The sequence below is a fragment of the Antrostomus carolinensis genome, unplaced genomic scaffold (genome assembly GCF_000700745.2).
Source record: "Antrostomus carolinensis isolate BGI_N321 unplaced genomic scaffold, ASM70074v2 scaffold17376, whole genome shotgun sequence".
Classification (NCBI taxonomy): Eukaryota; Metazoa; Chordata; class Aves; order Caprimulgiformes; family Caprimulgidae; genus Antrostomus; species Antrostomus carolinensis.
The window spans coordinates 10,445-32,436 of NW_010322663.1; the positions used below are offsets into that span (position 1 = coordinate 10,445).

Here is a 21,992-nt window from a genome sequence, read left to right on the forward strand (position 1 = left end):
TGCCCCTGCTTCAGAGCCAGGACCCCACATCTGTCTCCTGAGGGCTCAGACAGGCACTCACCTGCTTAGCTGCAACCTCCAAGCACTTCTCCCATTGCTCTTGCTCTGCGTACATATCCAAAGCAGCCATGACATCTATTCCCACCAGCTGGGGATAGAAACAACCATAAATTCACTGTACAGGCTGGTTTCCTACCAGCATCAAGGTAGGCATCAGCCCACCCGGGTCTTTTCTTCACAATACACACAGTCCCTCCCCTTCTGTGGCACAGAAGCACAGATCCAGAGCAGCCCATTTGGTATCCACAACCCATAGGCACATAGAGACTCATCTGTGGGCATAGTCAGGCAAAATCCCGAGGAGAAAGGCCCCCAGGATCTGCACAGATCCTGACATCACTCCCGAGCCTGAGAGACATCCCAAATACGTACCGAATCTACCTTTCCTTGGTTCTTTAAATACTCCTTGTAACGCTGGTCCACATACTCCTCTGACCTACCGGGTAGAAAGAAACTTAATAGCCAGCAAGACTAACGGTGTCTTGCATCAGCACAGAGGCCAGATTCAACTTTCTCTCCTTTGGGAAAAGGAGGACTTAGAGCTGTGCCATGTCTTTCCGGCCTGCTGCTGGGAGCATAGGTAGAAGGGGAAAGGAAGGGTCTAGGCAGCTCTTTGCAATATGGTATGTGAGGAGAGAAAGAGATCACAGATCTCGTGAGACCCCACAGGACTTTCAGAAGGAAATGCATGCACAGGATTATGCAAAGGGAAGGGGAGACAGGGAGAGAGATGGGACAAAAGGGGATAACTATTTCTGTGGGATGTGTGGCCATAGAGAAGTGTCAGGATGGTAAATGGCTTGGGAAGGGCAGCTGTGGAGAATGTGCCCCATTGAGCCTGGGAAGGCCACTGTGGGGACAATCCAGGGAACCTGGAGGCAGCGGGACAGGACAGGACAAGAGATCACCTGGGGGTGGGAGAGGAAGCAGGAAGAGTATAATTTGAGAAGTTCAGGGCATACCTGGGGTCCAACTCCTTAGCAATGCGCTTGGCTTTGCTCCATTCCTCCCCTTCAATGAAGGCATCAATAGCTTCTTGGATGAGGTCCAAGTTGAGGTAGAGTTCAGCTGCCTGCAGGGCCACAGACAGTCCCATGTGAGATGAAACCCCAAAGGCAGCCTGCAGCCCAGCCTGGAGCTGATGCTGTTGGACGTGAAGGGCACATAGCAAGAACAGAAAGTCTCTTCCCAAAAGATAACACCCTTCTCTGCTTCCTGCTTCCTCCCAAAGCCTGTCTCTCACACTATTCCAGGACTTTAACCCTTCCCTTCCTTCCTCCTCAAGGACTCTGCACTGCCTAACTCTGGATAGTGCCATCCACCCACCAGCCCAGAATATGACTTGGCCTCCTTCCCTTGGATAGAGCTCTCCCTTTCTACGTCACTGTTTCTTCAGTAGTCTTGGGGCAGGAGCCAGCCCTCACCGCACTGTATTTCTTCATGGCCATCAGCTGAGGAGCCACAATCCGCGTCACCTCCATGCTCTGTGACCGACCTAAGAATTTAATGGCCAACTCAGCAGCCTGTGAAGAGAAACTGTCGTCAGCACAAGTGACAAGAGCTGTTCGAGAGAGGGATGAAGCTGGGAATAGCTCAGTCTTAGCTAAAAGTCTGAGAGTCAAGAGCTCCTGAACTATGGATGAAGGGGAAAAGAAATGACAGCCCACTTCAGCAATTCAGAGAAGCAAAGCCCAGCTACTTTCACACATGGGAGAAGATCAGACAAGGACATAATTGTTGCTGAAGTTGGTACAAGGGCACAGGTACAAGTGAAAAGTATGAACAAGAACACAACCCAAAGGCTGGCAGACATGGACCACAGGAAGAATAAAGTGTGGTCATCCAGTCCAGGTCTAAGTCATAAAGTCCAGCTCTTCAGTGCATGGAGATACGGGTGCAAAGACACCAGCACGCTGCTGGAAGCGGTGTCAGAGCAAGGATGCCAGTGCAGTGCAGGATAAGCACACAGCCCACCATGGCTCAAGAGAATGGCCATGACAGCTTTCAGACCCTGTGGTCACTGGAGCCTGTAGATCCTCTTGTGCCCTGCAGTGACTGAGGTGTCTCTGGGATGCACTGCGGGTTGTGGGAGACCTCCTAGACAGCAGAGTGGATGAAGGGAATCGTAGGCCCTGACTGTACCTTCAGCAAGCACTTCTCCATCAGGACACTGTTGCTGGGATCCCGCACCTTCAGGTAGCAGTCCACTGCCCTGGCGTATTCCCCAGCCTGCTCCCACTCCCGTGCCTGCTTCAGCAGCCCTTCTGTTCCTCTGTAGGGAGGAATGCAGGCTGTGAGCAAGACTGGGATGCTGACACAGAGATCCTGTAGACAGTGTGTAGGGCATGGGCAGGGAGGTGCACAGCAGAGGTAAGTCAGGGACCTCAGAGGGGGCTGACGATGTGACAAGGAATGCACACAGCCAGTGCTGAGGAGATAATTGATTAAGGGCCATGGGGAGATTGCACTGGTGGTACAGGAAACCTGGGAGATCTGTAAGAAGCAAGAAGACATCTAGGAGACCTTGCATGGCAAGAATAAGCCTGGAGTTTCCTAAAGCAGGGAGGAAGGATGTTAGGAAACCTATGCAGGAAGAAGTTCAGAGTCCTCAAGAAGGAAACAACTGGATGTCAGGGATCTGGTCAGGGTATCTCTGTGAGGCATCAGCACAATGGCCTAGGGCAAGAGCTGATCTGTTCCCTGCAGCCTGACCAGAGCATCCCCTACCTGGAGCCCTTCTTGGCAGCCTCCCTGCTGCACTCCTCCTGTAACTCTTCCAGCCGACTAGGCACGTATTCCTTGCAGATCCGCAAGGCCTCACTCCACATGCCAGCCTCCTGCACAAGCACAACGGGGAGGAGAAATTTTCACCAGTTCAGTAGGATCCCCCACACTCCTGCCATCACACAATATACCTAGCCTCTTGTGTCATCTTGCCAGAGGACTCACTGGAAGAAACAACCAGAGCAGCACCATCCAATTCTCTCCTCCAAAATGGCACCTATGTCCATCCATTCAGCCAGACTTTTGGGGGAAAGTGCTCATCCATCCTAGCTACCTCTCTGGAAGGGGCACTTACAGTCTCCAAATGCACCCATGTGTGCTACCTCTGAGGACTGCCCACAGCCTTCTGGCAGGAAACTTCCTCCCAGAGCTGTGAGAGAGCTAAGCCATGCTGTGAAATTTCTTCCAGTTCAGTCTTGTAAGAGCAGGCCACAATTACATTCTACTAGAAACCACATGAGTAAATGGTTTCTTTTTGGCTACTAAGCTGACAGGGAGAGCTGGGAGATGACAAAATGACAAAACAAGGGGAAATGGGTTTAAACTGAAAGAGGGGAGGTTTAGATTAGATATTAGGCAGAAGTTCTTCACTGTGAGGGTGGTCAGACACTGGAACAGGTTGCCCAAAGAAGTTGTGGATGCCCAAGGATGCCCCCTCCCTGGAAGTGTTTAAGGCCAGGTTGGATGAGGCTTTGAGCAACCTGGCCTAGTGGAAGGTGTCCCTGTTGATGGCAGGGGGGTTGGGACTGGATGAGCTTTAAGGTCCCTTCCAACCCAAACCATTCTATGATTCTATGATTCTATGAGATGGATTTCACTCCTCCTCCATCCAAACTGTGTTCTTGACCAGTGAGAAAGGCAATAGCGTTGCTACAGACTACACTCACCTTGTAGTACTTTATTGCCAGCTCAGGTCTCTCTGCTCGCAGGAGGAAGGCCTCTGCTTTCTGGAACTCCTTCTGCTCAAAGGCAAAACGTGCCTGTCCCATAAGCACATCAGCCACGCTGTCTGGGTCGTGAGCCTCAGCTACACGCTGTGCAGCATCCCAGTTCTGGTTATGCACAAGCCTAGGGGAATCAACATGAGGTTTAACAAGAGGGACGGGAAGGAGCAGACCAATGCATCAGAAGCAACCAGGCTTCTACAGAATCATATAGGGAGAGGAGATGCAGCAGGCCAGGATGGGGACAGCTACATACATCAGCACTGCCTCCTTGGGTTTCCCAGCTTTAATAAATTCTGCTTCAGCCTCTTCAAATTTGCCCTAGGAGAGAGGAAAATATTTGCTTGCATGCCTTCCTTCCTTGATACCATTGCATGACCTCCTCTTCCTAAGGCAAAGGATTTATGAAACAAAGATGCGTGTGGAAGCTGGGGGCTGTCACCATGGAGCCCTCTGGGTGAGCTGTGACTGCAGCCATAAACCAGCCTGCTGCAGCAGCCCTTAAGGAGAACTGTTCATTTACCTGAGTGACCAGGGAGCTCTCACCTATTTCAGGGGGTAAAATTACCTCATCTTCTAGCAACATGGCATACTTTAAGTGGATCTCTGGCATCTTCTGCTTCATGGAGAGGCGGGCCAGTTCAAAAGCAAATTCAAAGGCCCTGCAACAAAAGAGAAAATGGAGTGAGCGTAGGACTATGTGCTGTGAGGCAATGCCTTCATCAAGATCAAGATATCAAGTAGAGCACTAGACACTGGGAGGAAGGAAAGAGGGAAACAGAGGGTCCCAAAGGAATGGGCACTGCCCATTCCTCCTGTTCCTGATCAGAGGACAGGAGATTTTAGAGTCTGTCAGTGCCAGAGGCCCTTGGTTCAACCCTAAGGGGAGGTCACAACACTCCCAAGAGCCAAGTGATGCGGGAGAGCTGGGGGAGAGCAGCAGTGAATGGCAGTGCAGTAGGATGGTTGTCCAGGTGCAGAGTGGGGCCAAAACTCTCCTGGCAGGCAGTTACTTACCGTGACATGAGGAATACAACCTCCTGCATTCAGAAGCTCTCACAAGGCCCCCCTGCTGAGGCTAATGGGCAAACTGCTTTTGCCTGCTCAGCTCTGACTTGACATTTAGAATCATAGAATCATAGAATGGTTTGGATTGGAAGGGACCTTAAAGATCCTCCAGTTCCAACCCCCCCTGCCATCAGCAGGGACACCTTCCACTAGACCAGGTTGCTCAAAGCCTCATCCAGCCTGGCCGAGAACACTTCCAGGGAGGGGGCATCCACAACTTCCTTGGGCAACCTGTTCCAGTGTCTGACCACCCTCACAGTGAAGAACTTCTTCCTAATATCTCATCTAAACCTCCTCTCTTTCAGCTTAAACCCATTTCCCCTTATTCTGTCACTAACTGCCCTTATGAAAAGTCCTTCCCCAGCTTTCTTGTAGGCCCCCTTCAGGTACTGGAAGACTGCTATAAGATCTCCCCGGAGCCTTCTCTTTTCCGGGCTGAACAGCCCCAACTCTTCCAGCCTGTCTTCATAGGAGAGGTGCTCCAGCCCTCGCATCATCCTGGTGGCCCTTCTCTGGACTTGTTCTAACTGGTCCATGTCTTTCTTATGTTGGGGGCTCCAGAACTGGACACAGTACTCCAGGTGGGGCCTTACAAGAGTGGAGTAGAGGGGCAGAATCACCTCCCTCGACCTGCTGGACACGCTTCTCTGGATGCAGCCCAGGATACGGTCGGCCTTCTGGGCTGCAAGAGAGACTAACAGGTCTAACAGACATTTGAGAGACTAACAGGTGGACAGAACTGGGATGTGTCAAGGAAGCAGAATGCCCGCATGAAGAAGTACAGGTGGGGTAGCAGGGGAAGACATGCCATATCCTGGACCTGCAGCTATCATGTGCATCAGTTATCTTGGGCCACCTCTTTTTCTCAGGTCAGGCAGATGGGAGAGAAGTGATGGGCTGATGGATCTGCTTACCCACTGTCTGCTGCATGGTCAATGGCCATCTCCAGAAGTCCAAATTTACTGAGGAGTTTCACAGCTGCCTCTCCACCCAGGCTCTTTGCCCACATATAGGCAACGTGCTTGTAGGAGTTTGCTCCTCCATGTGCCTTTGCCACCTATCCGAAGTAAAGACAGCAGAAGAGCCCAATGCATCCATTTTGTCTTCAGCAGCGTGAGCCAGGACTCCCCTCTCCTGTAACGCCTGTTGTCATGAGGGACCACCAAAACCAACTGTTTTCTCCTGAGGAACCCTTCTGTAGCCACCACTGGACAAGGGAGAGTGAGACAAAGGCTTATACAGCAGAAGAGAGAAGAGGCTGCTGCCTCCTCAGCGTGGCCCACACTACTGTCAGGTCAGCAGAAGTGACCACTGGTAATTTGTGTCCATACTGGAGGGGAGCAGTGTTGGGAGGGGCTGCTACAGAGGGGCTACGGGCAGAGCAATGCCTACAACACGGTGCAGGGGTTAGGGGAAGAGCAGTGCCTGGAGGAAGGCAGAGTGCTGCAAGGTGCCTAAAGGTCAAGCCCTGCTTTTGGGGTGCAATGCTGCAGAGCAGCAGGCACAAGGGCCTCCAGTGCTGTGCCACATGCTGAAGCTCAGTAGCGTATGCCAAGTCTCCAAATTCTGCGGTGAACAGAGACAGAGCAGTTCCCACCAGGACCCTGCAGTAAAGCCTGATCCCTGCACAGTGGGATAGCTGTGAAGTGATCATTACCCTGTAAGCTTCCTCCCACATGTCATTCACTCTGTACATGTTTACTGTGGCCTTCCAGTCCTTGGCTTCCAGATAGTGGTACTCAGCCTCCTGTAAGTGTCCCTCTGCCTCCAGCTCCTGCAATTAGAGGCAGAGAGTTAGTGACACTTTTGTCCTTGCTTGGTCTGGTTGATCCCCTGTCGTGAAATGCACTCACCTTGCCCAGGTGCAGGTGGGTGTCACTGAGTAAGTCCTTGTGGTACTTGGCCACTAGGCAAACCATCTCATCATACATCTTACACTGCTTGTACATGGCAATGGCCAAATCAGGTTCACTCACAGTGATATACAGCCTAGGAACACAAGCACATTCAAATGGCTCAGGCAAGGACATGACCGGTCCCTGTGGTCTCTCTGCACCCTGCCCAGCAAGAACCAGGTCCTGGGCACACTGCCAAAAGGCATGACTATTGTGGGCTGCAAGGCTGAACACCGCTGAGACACAGCCCTTCTGTTATGCCACCATCAGCTGCAGGAGGGCAAAGTTATTCCCTCCATTCTCACTTGTCAACCTGCAATCTGACCTGAAGGTAGCCTCTGGGCTTCTGTGACCTGTTCTCACCTTGGCCTCCAACCTGAGGCTGTCAGTGCTGTTGGGATGACATGACAATGTCAGCTCAACTTATTCATATAGGCCAGCAAAAAGATTAAACCCAATGTGACCTCAACAGCTGTAATGCGCTCTTTCATCTACTGGGCATCCCTGAGATCAGGTACCATGGCATCAGACACACAGCTGTGTTTGTCCCTATACCTACTAACCTTATTGTGCGGTTACTAATCTAGAATTGACAACATTAGTAACCTGGATGGAAAACACTCCACTTTCATATCTTATCCTCAGCTGACAATGACAGATCGGATGTAGCACTCTGCAGTGGGGAAAAGCTTTGCCATATTTCCTCTGCTACCTGAGACAGCTGCGCCCCACCTGGACCTCCTTTCTGTCCTGGTGGACAAAGATACATTAACAGTCAGTGACTTCTCTTCCTATGAACTCTGAAATATCAGCTCTAGGTCTCCACATGTGGAGAGAGTACCTCTGACCTTTCCAAACCCTAGTCCCAAACTTTACTCCCATCCCACTAAAGGGTTCCTCCTCACTAGAGCCATTTTTCAGGGCTCGGCCTTGGACTAGTACCAAGGAAGATGCTCACCTCTCTGCTTCTTTGTAATTGCCCTGCTTCGCCATCTCTTGGGCCTGGGTTATATAGAGCACAGACACATCTTCCTGACTCATACACTTGACTGCCAGCTGCCAAAAGGAACACACATAGGAGAAACTGCAGCACACTGCACAGCCATTTCTTAATACACAGTAGTGAAGATGAAGAGGAAAACCAGTCTCCTTCCCATTACAAACAGGTGTATATCTGTACATCAAAGCCCACAGGACCAACCCCCTTGGAGAGGTGCTACTTAGGTCACAGGTGCACCCACAAGGGGCTGCTGAAGTAAAGAAGGGCACAGACAGGATGTGAATACCAGGGACTGATTTCTTGCTGGCTACTGGATGCCCCTACACGCATCCTTTGGGAAGAGTGCTTGTTGATCAGGTGTTGGTGCAGAAGGCACCACCACCTCCTGATGAAACACACTTCACCAAGCAGGGTGAGGTCCCCAGAAGCTTTGGCTTCTGAATTTACCTTGTGAGCCTGTTCCCAAAGCCCAGCCTGTGTGTACATGTCAATGGCATCCTTGGTCTGGTCTCCTTTGATGTACAGTTCCTCTGCAATTAGTGAAATGACCACGCTCAGCAGTCCCAAGGGACACATAGAGCAGCAAGGATTCTGGTCTGTGGCCTCACCTGATACTCCTGTAAAGCTGCATAGTGCTGGGCAATCTTGAGGTAATATTTGGCTGCTGTCTGTTTGTCCTGCAAGTCCAAAATGTAGATGGCCTTCTTCCACTGTCGGGCTCCCAAGGCTGCCTCAATGGCCTTAATCGAGCACCTAGCATCAAAAACATAACTCTACAGCCAGCCAGCAGCCATCTCCTCCAGCTGAGTTAAGCCAGGGAGACCAAAGCGGTCTGCTGCTTGATCCTTCTTCCTGGGTTACAGCAGCAAAAAGGATATGAATAACTGGCAAAGCTAAGGGGAAAGAATTAAGAACTAGGACAGCAGGAAAGAGTAATCAGGGATGAAAGACCTCAAGAGAGATGCAGGAAAGCACCCGTGGTCAGGGCCAGCAGAGACATAAACACCAGGGGCACTGGCAAAGCGGGGTCAAGGGGGCTTACTCTGGCAAAACCCTCCTGCTGATTTAAGCAAATCAACTTCATAGCTTGCCAGGTTATACTGCTGCTGGTTATCCAGCCATCACCTGCCCCCACCTGGCTTCGATATAATGGTTAATAGCAGCATCCAGCTGCTTCTGCTGCACCAGATGGTCTCCCCAGGCCTCCTCCAGCTTCACAACTTCTGTGGGAAATGCCAGGCGAGCCAGCTCCACTGCTGTAAGGGGACATGAGAGCTGTTACACTGAGCCCAGTAAGGAAGCAGAACTGTGAGGCAAACATGGGCCTTGGACAGGGTGCAGAGGAAGTGCAATGGTGACCACCTAATCCATTCCAGCTCCAACAGGCTACCCAGCAGTCTGGACCCTGTGGAGAGCTGGACCAAATCCATACTGGTGCAATCAGCATGATCAAGTCCTTGGGAACAGGATGCTGTTCTGGGACTATGTGTGCAGGTACAACTATGTGAAAATACATACACTGAATGAGATGATGCATGGGAGCTTCAGAGCATCTAGGCATCTCTGGGCTCCAGGGCAATAGCTCATGTTGCCACCAGGCCAGAGTACCCAGGCTCCTGCTGGGGAGGGATGGAGGGAAGAACATATTTAGCACAGTACCTTTCAGGAAGGAACTGCCCTTGCAATAGCACTCCAGAGCCTTTCGTGTGTTCCCAACCTTCTCAAACAGGTCTCCAGCCTAATGACAAACACAAGCTGCCAGTTTCCAGAGCCACTATCTCCCCACACCACCATGTACCCTACCAGTCCCATGTACAGAGCTTGTCAGTCCTGCCACACAGACTTCTCCATCAGCTATGCCTTCCCCACTAACCAAAAGCATGGAGATAAAGAGAACTTCTAGGGAAGACTGCACGTGCTGAGGTCATTGTCCTCTGCTGATCAACATACCCCAAGTGTTTTTCTGGGGTATGATTTCCTAACAAGAGTTTTTGAGACAACCTCCCTTCTCTGCAGGGTGGCTCGTGCAGCAACAGCCTTTTCTGTGACCACAGCCCCTGGGAGCTCCACTATGCAGATGATCATACAGGAGCCCTGGGCATGAGTAGTGAAGGGGGAAGGTTCAGCCTCTTGCAGCAGGGTTTTACTCTGTAGGACAGGGTGGTGGCCAACAGGGTGGGATGAGGCTCAAAGCTTGTAGGACTCATAACATAAGAGAAGCCATCCTGGAAAATCGGAGATTCATTCCCTTCAGCATTTGAATGCTGGTGAAAGCACATGTCTAGAGAAAGATTGTAAGAACGGAGCAAGTATACACCAGACTTTCCTGTATTGTATCTGTCTCTGACAATCTGCATTGTAAAGCTTCCTGAGTTTGTGTCATGATGCCCTCACATCATCATATTAATGGCTTTTGTCAGACTCTAACTCCAGGATTTGTCTAATCAGTTTTGAACCATTTATACTTTTGGTAACAAAACATCTGGCAGCAATAACTTCCACAGTTACTCTTGCAACTTAAGAAAAGGTGACAGGCTTGGAAAAGCACAAAATTCCCTTGGGTTAAAATGAAATGGTCAGAGAATGCCAAAGGTAGAATGAAACTGGAGAAATCTATTTTAAACAGGGCACATGAAAATAGGCCAGCAAAAAGAACTGGGTGTTTTTCATACAATGCATAGCTGAACTGGGTAACTCATAGCCAAGACTGTAGACCAAAAGTACAGATGGTGCAAGCAGTAATTTGACAAGCTCATGAAAGTAAAGTCTATCCTTAAACATAAAAATAAAACTGTTCAGGTACATGATAGTCTGCAAACTACTGGAAAACGTGAAAGTACACTAGGGGAGGTAGCACTCTATATTTGCCTGCCCTGTTCTTTATCTTCTTTTTTTAAACGCCTGCAAGAGGCCACTGTTGGTCAGGATACCAAGCTGTACACTGGTTAGACTCAGCACTGCTTTCTTACATTAACATGATTATGTGCTGTGTGAAAAACACCCTTTTGCTTTAAAACTGTCACCTAATAATTAGTTACCAATTTTTTGTGTTACTAGACACAGAATAATCACTTCCCTTCTCTATGATATTCATGGTTCTACAGATTGTCTTCATAACCTCCTTTGTTTTTCTTCCTCAGCTTTTCCACTATCCTAATACAAAAGCTGTACCATCATTTTTTAATTCTACTATAAGGAAGTGATATCAAGTTTTCTGTTTGATTCACAACTCCTTTCCTCCTGGTTTCTATCTTCCCAAGGGTCTCCTTGACTATTACTGAACACTCAGCTGATGTTTCACAGACATGTTGTTAATGATTAATTGTGATCTTTCTCCTGACTAATAACAGTAATTCTAGACCTCAACCATGTATAATGGATGCAGTTGAGATTTCCTTGCTAACGTTAACTGCAAATTTATCAACACAGAATTAAATCTGCTACTTTCCAGCTCGGACCCCCTGTATCTCACGGATGCAGAGGACAGGGTAGGAGTTTTTATGCCACTAAGAAGAAAGCCCAATGGGGTGGGCCACTCACCTGTTCATATAGTTCCCCTCTGATCAGTGCCGTGGAGATCCTATTGATAACATCCCCATTGGTCAGGAGCTCATCCCTGATCATGGCCAGCCGTGCTGCTTTGGCTGGCAGTCCTGCCCGCAGGTATAAGTTGATGGCTGCCAGGTAGTCACCCTGTCCCTCTTGGACCTCCCCAGCCTTCTCTTCCTGCTGGGTATCCAACAGCCACTGGTAGTAACCCCGACGCAACTTATCCAGCATCGGGTGTCCCTGTTGAGAAATGCAGCACTGGTTGACCTGGGAAAGGTAAAATGTTGTTCTGCTCATCCTGCAGGCTCTGAACAGCTAGTTCATGGCACCAGACCCCTTGCTGCCCAGTTAGCAGAAACCACAATGCCAGCCCTGTGTACCACTGCATGATCCATTCTTTTTTGAAGCCATAGATACTCCTAAACCAAATCTGGTAGTTATTCCTCACTATTCACCTAGGTCTGTACTTGTACCAGTGCAACCTTCCCTTCTGGTTGGAGCCCCTCCAAGCAGAAGTGAGGTCCTGATATGGCAGGTGAAGACAACCCAGACCTCCAATGGACTCCCAACCAGAAAACTTACCAAGCAAGCCCACCCCACAGTCCAGTGCAGCTACGTTCTGTACCTTGGCCTCAGCAACCACAATGCATTCATCCCACATGTGCAGCTCCTGGTACATGTCCATGGCCTCCTCTGTGGCGTTCTGTGTCAGAAAGCAAAGTGTCAACCTGAAGAGTCCATTTAGCAGACACATTGGCTTTGAGCACTCATAGTGGGTGTGGTTAGATGTGCAGAAAACACTTGAAAAAGTGTACTGTCCCCTCTACATGGATATACATCCTCCCTCATCTTCTTCATCCACCTCAGGACAATCCTACCCCTTAGAACAAGAAATATCTCCTTCTAATTTGGGGCAGAAACTCTTCTCTCAGGAATAAGCAACCTCTTCCTCTTCTCTTTCACACCAGGGCACAGACCTCCCTGCTCAGAAATAAATGAGATTTTTTTTGCTCCTTGTTCCTTTACTCACCTGTTCCAGGAAGATCATCTCTGCCAGCTTGTAGTTCTTGTCTAGCATGGCCAAGCGGGCACGCACCAGATAATGGTCTGTACCATCCCCACCCTGCAGACAACATCAGTTAGCATAATAAGCTTGTTGAGTGAAAGAACAAGCTCTGGAATGATACAAGGGAGGCGACTGCAGGTGGGGTCTGTGTCATTACAGAAACTGAAGGAGATGGATGAGAATCTCAGAGGTGACAAGACAGGAGCAGTATGAAATGGCTAGCCAGAAGAGGGACCTAGCAGGTACTGGTCTGTAGCAGGATACGGGTGAGCATGGACACAGAAGGTAATGTGTATGCAAGTGTTTACAGGAAAGCAGCTGCCCTGCACAGCAGAAAAAGTTTGACTTACATGCTCTTGAGCTGCCTGGTCAGCAATCATATTGGTTTCATGCAGAAATCGAGCCTTTGCCATGTTGCCCAGAGCTGCAAAGCACCTGGAGAGAACAAAGCAGTTAGTCAATAACTGGATTTTGTTGCCTCCTTTTGGTCCAAGAAAAGAAAATCAGAACCTGGGCTGCAGACATAGCTCTGCAAGCTGGAGAGGTGGGGTGGCCCTGCTTCAAGAGAAGGATTTTTGCCAAGACCCATGTTCAGATGTGCCCTCTAGTCCTGCTCCATGGAGAAGCCATGGACATGACCAGTGCCCACGCTTCACTTCCCCGGGCTTCAGAGATGCACTGAGCTTGTCCATGTCTGTCAGACCCCTGCAGCCTTGCTATACACTGCTTTGGGTTGCCATCAGCAAAAATTCATGCTACGGAGTGATGTCTTCCTGTCCCCAGTTCTAGCATTACTTTCTATGAAGAAAGGGGAAAGTCATTGCCTGGAACAGAGAACACTTAATTCTCCGGTGCAGTGAACCTTCCAGGCCACACAAAAAGTCACATCCTTAGTTAGAACCTGGTTTCTGTGAGGGATTCAGCAAGAGAGTGTTTAAGTCAGAAAGGTGTTAAGAGTTTCTTCCTGTACCTCTCTGCAATGTGCAGTTGTCTAGCTTCCAAAGCCAGTCTGCTTAGAGTCTTCCACATGGCTTCAGTCTCTGTAGACATTTCCAGTGTCTCCAAAAACGCAGTAGCCCTTGAGGCAGAGAGATTTGCAGACTTTCAGTAACAGAAGAGCTTTCTGGGGAAAATCCTAAACTGAGATAGGAGCTTCCTAACAAGAGTTGCACTGAAAACAAAGCAAGCTGGCTGTGACCAGTTCTGAAGAGGATTGTATAACACAGGGCCTGACATATTAGGGAAAAATTTGGAGATTGAGGTGATCCCTCTCTGGGCTAAGGTACTCAGAGGCACAGGATCAGCAGAAGGCTGTAGCAGTGTGGGGCAAATCCAGTGCTGTGTCTGAAGCAAGTCCTTGGTGTAAGGAAGTCTCTCAAGTGGTATCAGTGCTATGAATATGTGAAATTGCCTTCCCTCATCAATTTTAAAGCCCTATAATAATGTCAGCAGTGCCCGGGTGCCTACCGTGACTGCTTCAGGCAGTCAGTTTTTCCTCTGCACAGCTCCTGAATGTTTCCATGACACTGTCCCCAACCCTGGAGAGGCAGCAGCAGAAGCACATGAGTACCATTTCACATCTGGCTGCTATGAAAGACACACCTACTCACTGCAGTTAATGAAAACTGCCTTCAGTGAATTTCTGGCAGTGTCAATTGGACCAGATTGGCCAGTCTCTTGTGCCCCTGATTTTGAAACCAGAGCTGGAAGGATGAAAAAGCTGAATATTCACTCCTGAAGGACTCTGCTATGCCTTTGTGAGGGACTGCACTATGAACTTGTCTCAGAGATTGCTTGCAAGGACAGTCACAAGATCACAGGGTACCAGAAACCCCGACCTGTGAAAACGTTCTGCCCCGGCACGCCCCTGCCCCAAACATGCAGCAGTCACTGGGGGGCACAGAGAGATGTGCCATTGCCACGGGAACCACGGCCCTTGAAGGGGTACTTAAGAAGGACCTGCAAGTGGGGGGGATGATGACTGCCTGACCGCACAGCACCATGCTGCACCACCATGGAAATGAGACCCCCTTGACCCCTCACTGGTGGTGACTGTTCTTGCAGCCCTATCCTGACTGCTGGCTTGATTTCCATCTTTCATTCCACCCTGTCCTATCTCTATATTCCTTATTACTTCTTCTTTTTGTAATAAAAGGTGTTGTGGGTGTAAGGCATTTGACCTAGTTTGTGTCTTAGTCTTGCTCTTGGGATCGTATCGAAACCTTCCCCAACATCAGATTGGGACATTTAAATGACCCTGACATTGGATTGGGACAGCGTTATAACCAGATCTGGCACCAATATCATGCTCAGAGCCTGAACTTCAACTCTGTATGGAAAGTTGTGCTGCTGTAGTTCATGGATTGCTGACTCCCAGATGCCTGTTATGTGAAGTGGGCTACCTGCCATCGCCATGTGGTGTATCTAGCGCTTACCTGTGATAATCCCCATCGTCAATGGCAGTTCCAAACTCTATTAGGCCTTCATCCAGGGTATAGGACACAGTGTTTACCCCTTCAGATACTATCACTTCAGTCTTTCCATCATTCCGTTCCAAGTCTACAATATCCCCCTGGAAAGAGTAACATCTATCAACTCTCCCACGTTCTCCCAAAGTATGCAGGATAGCAGGGACGTGAGGACAGCACTGTGACAGCTCTGCTGATTGAAGTTCTGTTGAATGAACTCACACTGAGCAGACATCATCCTTACCTCACCAGACAGAAGGAAAAAGCCACTGAGCGGCTCCTTGCTATATTAATTACTTGCCAGAAATCCCTGCCACAAACTTGACAGATGAGCTCATATTTTGTCCAGAAGAAACTAGCAGTTTCCTTCTGTCTCCCTTCTGCAGTACCACCCTGACTACTCCTACACACTTGAACAAGAAGTAACAGAAACTGCTGGAGGTAATAAAATTCTCCAGAGTTTTACCTTCAGAGGGAACATGGTGACTCGCTCTGGAGCATCGATGTTATACCAAATGCAGAGGCTGTTTCTGTTCTGAGCCACCACCACATCACTGCCTGGGACCCACTGCACGTAGGAGCAATAGTTCAAAATGGTAGTCTTGGTGCTGCTTTCAATGTCATAGAGCTGCAACTAGAGGTGGGAAGAGGAGAAAAAGGCTCAGCTGGGCTCATGGCTGGGCTGCTAGCTTACACAAACATGGTAGGAACATTTGAGCAAGCATCTTGTCAACAGATATTACCAATCAGGAATCAGACTTTTTCCAAGATACGTAGCCCAGACTCCCACACTGTGAGTTACACACATTACTATCCAAAACTTGAGACCTTTTTTTACTCTTGCAGTATTTTAACCAACATGCTCAGATGCTGCCTTCCTTATTGCTAGGCACGTATGCATATAAAATAGAATATGCCTGGTGCTACTTCAGTTCCCTCTCAGTTGCACAGCTGGAACAGGACAATGGTCTCTTTAAGTTTTTCACGCAAACTGGGGGACCAAGGGCTTTCCTCTGCAGTTCTGGGCTGAACTGTCCATCCTAGGTAGAGTTCTGTTGCAAGAACTGCTGTCAATAAGCAGTCGTGGCAGTCTGGTGAAGTTCCCATGGACTGGAAAAGGGGTAACATAACCCCAATTTCTAAAAAGGGGAACAAAGAAGATCCAGGGAACTACAGGTCAGTCAGTCTCACCTCTGTGCCTGGCAGGATCATGCAGCAGATACTCCTGGAAACTGTGCTAAGGCACATGGGAAGTGAGGTGGTGACACTCAGTTGTGGTCTGGGAATCAGCACAAGCCAAGGGTCCTACTGAACAAGCTATTTGGTTGTGCCTATGCTCTTTTGGAAAATTAGAGAGTTCATCTTACAGACATAAGCCAAGCTGTTTCAGAGAACACCTTTTTTAAATTTACAAGTTTAAGTGCAACATTAGGATCCTTATCCTGAGGTTAACCCACTTGTCTCCATCTCACAGCAGAAGAGTCTGATTTTCATTTTCAGGTGTGATCTGTCTCGTAACTAACTTCAGAATTAGCTATCACTCAAGACCAAACATGCAAGCTGTCAGCTCATGCAATCTGAACATGGTCTATCTTTCTTAAAGGAAGGAGTGGTCAAAAAATCATTAGTACTTCAGATGGGTTTCTCAATTCCCTCCCTCCAGTCAAGTATATCTGTCTTTACGTCTGCCCAGGCGTGCCACCTTGCCACACTCCCTGAGATGCGCCTGCCTCACCCTCATCTTCTTGTCCCTGAAGAGTAGTTTGTGGCCCGTTTCATTCAGCTCCAGCCAATCGATCTTGCTGTCATGGCTGATAGTGCCAGCATTGTAGCCACCAACAAGGTCCACTGGAGAAGGGAAGAAAGGAAACAGTCTAAGTACCTAATGTGCCCCAAAGTGCTGAACCTGTGGGGATCAGGTGCCTGCGACCTAATTAGGGCAGGGCCCCCTGGCAAACACACTGTGACATGAAAAGCAGACTGCAGTGACATTTTATCTCAATGCCTTATCAACAGCAATAACTCGCTCCACCCTTCTGTGAGCACACACAGACCACAGACAGTGCAGGCAGCAGTATTATCATGGTGGACTGCACAGAATCTCAGGTGCCAGTCACAGTCACAGCCACCCCACAGCTGTGTCCACACCAGGCAGCCAAAAGCAGGGCAGCCAGGTCTCTAGTAGTCTTCTGCCACGGAGAGTGAATGCAAAGGGGGCCCTCAGGAACCTACTGCTTGGCAGAGTGAATGCAAAGAGGATCTTCAGGGATATGCTGCCTGGCATAGAAAATGCAAAGGAATTAGGAAGGATGGCAAAATACAGGGGAGGGAGGTTTACATTCACCTGTTGCTATAGTCTTGATGTCTATCAGATAAGCCAGTCTCTTGTTCTCCTCCACACCTCTCTGCCGTCGCTCATTGATACGGACACTATAATTTGAAGGGAGTGATGACCATTACATTTACTACTCTCTAAATTCACAGGACTGAATCATGTAGTCCCTCACAGATTTACCTGCAGTTTCCCCAACCATATGGAGCCTCTTGCAGTTCTCTGACCTGTGACACTTGCACAGTACCTATGGCTGCCTCAAGTGAGAACAACCTTTGTAGACTCATGGCTTCACTCTGGAAGCTGCCCCTCTGGAACCAGGATCTCTCATACAAATTAGTTATGCTGCTTCCACCTCTGAGTAGCTCATTATTCTCCCTTCTCTCAAATTACAAAATGTAGTGCGGTATTTCAGAGGGACAGAGGATGTCCTGCTGGCATCTAGAGTCCCTGATAATGCTGTACTAGGTGTACTAGCTGGATGCAGAGATGTCTGGGTGTGTGCACAGGAGGTCCCTCTTCAGCAATAGCCAAGTTAGGCTTCAATAAGCACGTATTAGAGGAAAATGGGCTCTTGTGCTTCTAAAACTTTACAACCATTAAGTGTAACCGAGCAATTAAACCCCACCATTGGTCACTATCAGAAGCACATTACTCAGGTCCCAGTGCCTGGGGGCTGTGTTCCACAGAGTGGGATACTTCCAAGTGTATATATATATCTGATGCCACTCTCACAGAATGCCTGAGCTGGCCACACAGGCAGGTGTAACACTTACCTGACAAGATGAGGGTTCATGAACTCTGTGCGGACAGACCCTAGGATGTCATTGCTTCCATATTCCACAAGGGTCAGCTCTCCAGCGTTAAAGATCATGCAGACCTGGAGGTGAGAGGGGAATACACTCTTAACAGAAAAGCCAGGTAAGCACACATACCTACCAATGAGGTGTGCAGAAAAGAACTCTGCTGCACACAAATCTAAATTCAAACCCCCTGGAATGAGTAAGGAATTGTCCTTGGCTTCCTGTTGTGTCTGCCAGCTCCTCCTCAGGTTTGGGGATTTTAGTTCTGGGCCTACCAGTCCTGCAGGAGACAAGCTGTCACCTCGACAGCTGTATTCTGTACCTCTAACACCCTCTCTGGCTGTTGGTCGTTTATTGCTCCTCTCTCCTGTAGGATTATTACTTGTATAACTTGACAGTCCACGCACTGACTTTGTTCTGTATCTGGCATGTGGAAAAGGCAAGTATGGGGAGGAAGCGAATCAGGATCTGCAGGGAAAGGGCAAGTCCAGGAAACTGCCGAGAAACAGGGTTTTCCAGAAGTGCATTTAACACTTTTTCTGCCAGTGCACACACAGCTTTACTCATCATTGATGGGTAGCATCATTCCCATCCAACTTACATTCTCATTGTCGAAGAAGAACTTCTCATTCCCTCCAGATCCCTGCCAGGCTACCTACAAAGTAATGGCATGGAGTGAGCAAATGCCAGGCCAACAGCTGCTGTAGGGGAGCAGGCTGCAGGCACTGTGGTCCTAAATTAAAACAGTGATCCCAATGAGACTCAGGAAAAAAGCTTTCCTCCATGAGGACAGTAAAGCACTGCAACAGGGGACCAGAGAAACTGTGTATCTCAGCAACAACATCTGAATTTAATATTGGGTAGGAAGTTTGATAAGAGACCTCCCCAAGTCCCCCCATAGAATTATTCTATGATTCTTTGAAAAGAGATGCCTTGTTCCCATGCAGAAAACGTATTCTTTGAGTTACAAAGTTAAGCATTTGAAACTCAAGGAATGCTCCAGGTTTTCCAGTACCTCACTGAGCTTATTGTAGCTCATGTCACCCAGCAATAACGTGTCCGAGGTATGGGCCACGAGATATCTGTCTTTCCCCAAGATCTTCACCTCATCAATCTCATAACCATACTGAGATTTCAACACAACTCGAGTTCCTGTTGAGAGGTTCTTCACAATGACCTAGAGAAAGTGCGAAAAAGCAATATGAGGCCATGGACAGAGGAAGAACACAGACTTCTTGCCCCATGGAAGATTATGCAACAGATGATAATTTGGGTATTTAGATGTTCCCTCATATAATTTCACTCTGTGTTTTAAATAAATCTTACCATTCCTTTTGTACGGGATAACAACTCTAGTAGAACTGTGGGATTCTCACCTCTGCCATTTAGAAGTTTCTAGCCTAACTGGAGGACTACTCAGGCTCCTGAGGATAAGCCACCCTCTGAGAGTCCTGCTCTCTCTCCATTGACTACAGAAGGGTGCCTGGACTCCTAGCTCACCCTTACTACCTGATTTTGAACAAGGTAAAGTTGGCTGAAAATAAAACACTTAAGGAGCCTGCATATGGCATGGAGGTACCCCACACAAATTCACAGGCTAGGAAATAAGCTCCATTCTCTTTGCTCCTAGCCAATTTCCACTCAGCCTTGACACTGTCCCTGGAATATTCCCTATGCCTTTCCCAACAAGTTGCTATAAACAAACCATAGGTGCAGAACTCCAAACATGTCTAGTTTTAGCAAGCATCCCATTTTCATCAAGAGAGATTACCTCACTGGATATTCTCTTACCTGGCTCGGTCCCACATACGTAATTTCAAATTTATTTTTGTAAATGCTTCTGCGAAGGCAGCAGTCAAATTGTTCAACTGCTCCACACAGAGTGCCCTGGGGAAACAAACACATTGCACACCATCAGTGAATTCTGTTAAGGAGAGGTATTCCAGATCCTACTTACAAGAAGAGGATCAGAGGTGAGACAGAAATCCACAGGACCTGGTTGCTCTGGGGAACAAGGCTCAAGTCCCTACCTGCATGAGGGGGACCATTCTATGATTCTATGATCTTGACTTTCTTGAGAGAACAGAAAGATTGAGAAATTCTCAAGAGAAACAGAGCTTACAAAAAATGGCATGTACATGACAGAGGAAGAGGAGGGGTTAAAAATCGCCTCTATCTTCATCTTCCCCATTACTCTTCTCACGTTTCCCACGTCTCCCTCTCTCCCTCTCCCAGCCTCCCAATCTCTCTTCCCTGCCAGCAGAATCCTTCCACCTTTATCTCTTTCTTTATAACACCCTATTCATTTCACCGATCTCCTATCCCTTAGCCCCTTCCCCTTCTCTGCAAGTATTTGTTCAATGTTTGATTAATTCTCCATCTGAAAATATTTCAAGGATTCTTGATTGTTGAACATAAAAAGATGACAAAACTATTAAAGTTGTAAATAGCAATCTTCCTAAATAATTTAAGTGCTTTAAAGATTCATTCATCTTAATACAGAAAGTTTTGCAGAAAGATTAATTTAAAGAGCTTCATCGAATTATATAACAATAGAGAAAGGCAGATTGAGGCCCAACGGCTGAAAGCAGAAGAAAGACAACTCTGAAATGAAAACATAGAGTATAAGGAACATATCAGTTTTTATACTGCTTCTCATAGGTGCTCAGAGGAAAGAACGCTCATGAGACTGCTCTAGAGGAGCTATGTTGACCTTATTATGCTTCTGTGAAAAAAGGAAGACTACTGCTGCTGCGAATGAGCCATTACACAATCATCCCTGCTCTGCACACTGCACACCTGACTGCAGCAGCGTCCCTTGCACAAGGTCTCAGCCTTGAGAGACATGCCTAGATGCCCTTGCATGATACACCCAGGAGATGGTGTGACCACCTCATAATCTGCATCACATCGCTTCGTTCTCAGGAGCATGCCTACAACTGTCCCTGGTGTGTGACTCATGGGCTCAGGGCTGCTGACCCATCAGTACAAACCGCACAGATCCGTGAGCCATCCCTCTTCCACGCCAAAGCTGTGATGGTGTAGAGGTGAGCTATTTCTTTGGGTTTGCCTTCCTCCCAGGCGCTGCGGCGTGGGCTCCAGTTCAAAACCCTTAACCTGGAGAACAGACGAGAAAGCAGAGAACATGAAGAACTGTGTATGGTTGAAGAAAAAAGCACTATAAAGGGAAGCCTTTACCAGCAGGCACCATACCTATCATAGCTGCCAATGACAACAGACTGGCCGCCAGGACTGGCAGCTGCTGTGGTGAATTCCTTCTCTGACGAGTCCCGGCTATAGTCAAAGGTTTGAATCACATTGCCCTCCTTCCCATAAGCTACAATCTTCTTATCGCAGCCTGCAGCCACAATGCTGTTGGAAGCCCAGGCAAGGGCATAAGGAGGACAGGGATGCACCACCAACTTACCCTACAATAGATAAGAAAGAACATCCTGAAAAAGTGAATGGCTCTAGCCCTTAACTGGCCTCTGTGTTCAGCTACCACCACGAGATCAGTATGAGGCCCTTCTGTAAAGTCCAGTTCATGGGGGCTGCTTTGTCTGCCTGCCCCAGTCTGTAGGAAGGCAGACAGAAACCGAGAGATACATCAACTATTCCATTCATTCAACTGGGAGAGAAGACTCCTGATGCCAGTAAGAAGACCAGTACCATTAACTAGACTGGGATGTACTCTTAACATAGCAGAGTATACACAGGCCATCAGCATATCATGGTAGAGAGCAGACATACTCAAACTGCTTCAGCTGTAGAGAAAAGATCTGAGTGAGAACAGCATTCCCTTCACCACAGCTTGAAGCACAGAGACTACTCCTTTTAGGGTGGAGTGGGAGGCTCAGGAGAAATGCTGGGTGCCTAGAGTATCCTGTCCACAGAGAGAGTGTGAACTTGGGATTCAGGGTTAACTGGTATAACTATACATTGCTTAGCAAGAAGACGACAACAGCTATTCCCTGGAACCCTACCCATTCAAGCGTAATTCTCAGAATCACAGAATCACAGAAT

At 48.3% G+C, this 21,992-nt stretch overlaps 1 protein-coding gene across 1 annotated transcript in view; it reads right to left on the reverse strand.

The window, feature by feature from the left end:
• IFT172 (intraflagellar transport 172) overlaps window positions 1–21,397 on the reverse strand; it is a gene marked incomplete at its 5' end in the record, with an annotated part of 30,428 nt that extends 9,031 nt beyond the window's left edge. The window contains 32 exons of the mRNA XM_010170325.1: window positions 62–148; window positions 433–496; window positions 1,023–1,132; window positions 1,485–1,583; window positions 2,203–2,332; window positions 2,788–2,897; window positions 3,732–3,912; window positions 4,045–4,109; window positions 4,357–4,450; window positions 5,771–5,913; window positions 6,514–6,630; window positions 6,710–6,845; window positions 7,710–7,807; window positions 8,199–8,289; window positions 8,361–8,504; window positions 8,887–9,007; window positions 9,411–9,489; window positions 11,292–11,540; window positions 11,926–12,003; window positions 12,331–12,423; window positions 12,717–12,801; window positions 13,337–13,444; window positions 14,802–14,938; window positions 15,301–15,468; window positions 16,570–16,682; window positions 17,179–17,264; window positions 17,943–18,046; window positions 18,571–18,624; window positions 18,985–19,146; window positions 19,761–19,856; window positions 20,963–21,086; window positions 21,183–21,397. Coding sequence (XP_010168627.1) covers window positions 62–148; window positions 433–496; window positions 1,023–1,132; window positions 1,485–1,583; window positions 2,203–2,332; window positions 2,788–2,897; window positions 3,732–3,912; window positions 4,045–4,109; window positions 4,357–4,450; window positions 5,771–5,913; window positions 6,514–6,630; window positions 6,710–6,845; window positions 7,710–7,807; window positions 8,199–8,289; window positions 8,361–8,504; window positions 8,887–9,007; window positions 9,411–9,489; window positions 11,292–11,540; window positions 11,926–12,003; window positions 12,331–12,423; window positions 12,717–12,801; window positions 13,337–13,444; window positions 14,802–14,938; window positions 15,301–15,468; window positions 16,570–16,682; window positions 17,179–17,264; window positions 17,943–18,046; window positions 18,571–18,624; window positions 18,985–19,146; window positions 19,761–19,856; window positions 20,963–21,086; window positions 21,183–21,397 — 3,741 coding nt within the window. The remainder of the gene's footprint in view (window positions 1–61; window positions 149–432; window positions 497–1,022; window positions 1,133–1,484; window positions 1,584–2,202; window positions 2,333–2,787; window positions 2,898–3,731; window positions 3,913–4,044; window positions 4,110–4,356; window positions 4,451–5,770; window positions 5,914–6,513; window positions 6,631–6,709; window positions 6,846–7,709; window positions 7,808–8,198; window positions 8,290–8,360; window positions 8,505–8,886; window positions 9,008–9,410; window positions 9,490–11,291; window positions 11,541–11,925; window positions 12,004–12,330; window positions 12,424–12,716; window positions 12,802–13,336; window positions 13,445–14,801; window positions 14,939–15,300; window positions 15,469–16,569; window positions 16,683–17,178; window positions 17,265–17,942; window positions 18,047–18,570; window positions 18,625–18,984; window positions 19,147–19,760; window positions 19,857–20,962; window positions 21,087–21,182) is intronic.
• Window positions 21,398–21,992: the final 595 nt, after the last annotated feature.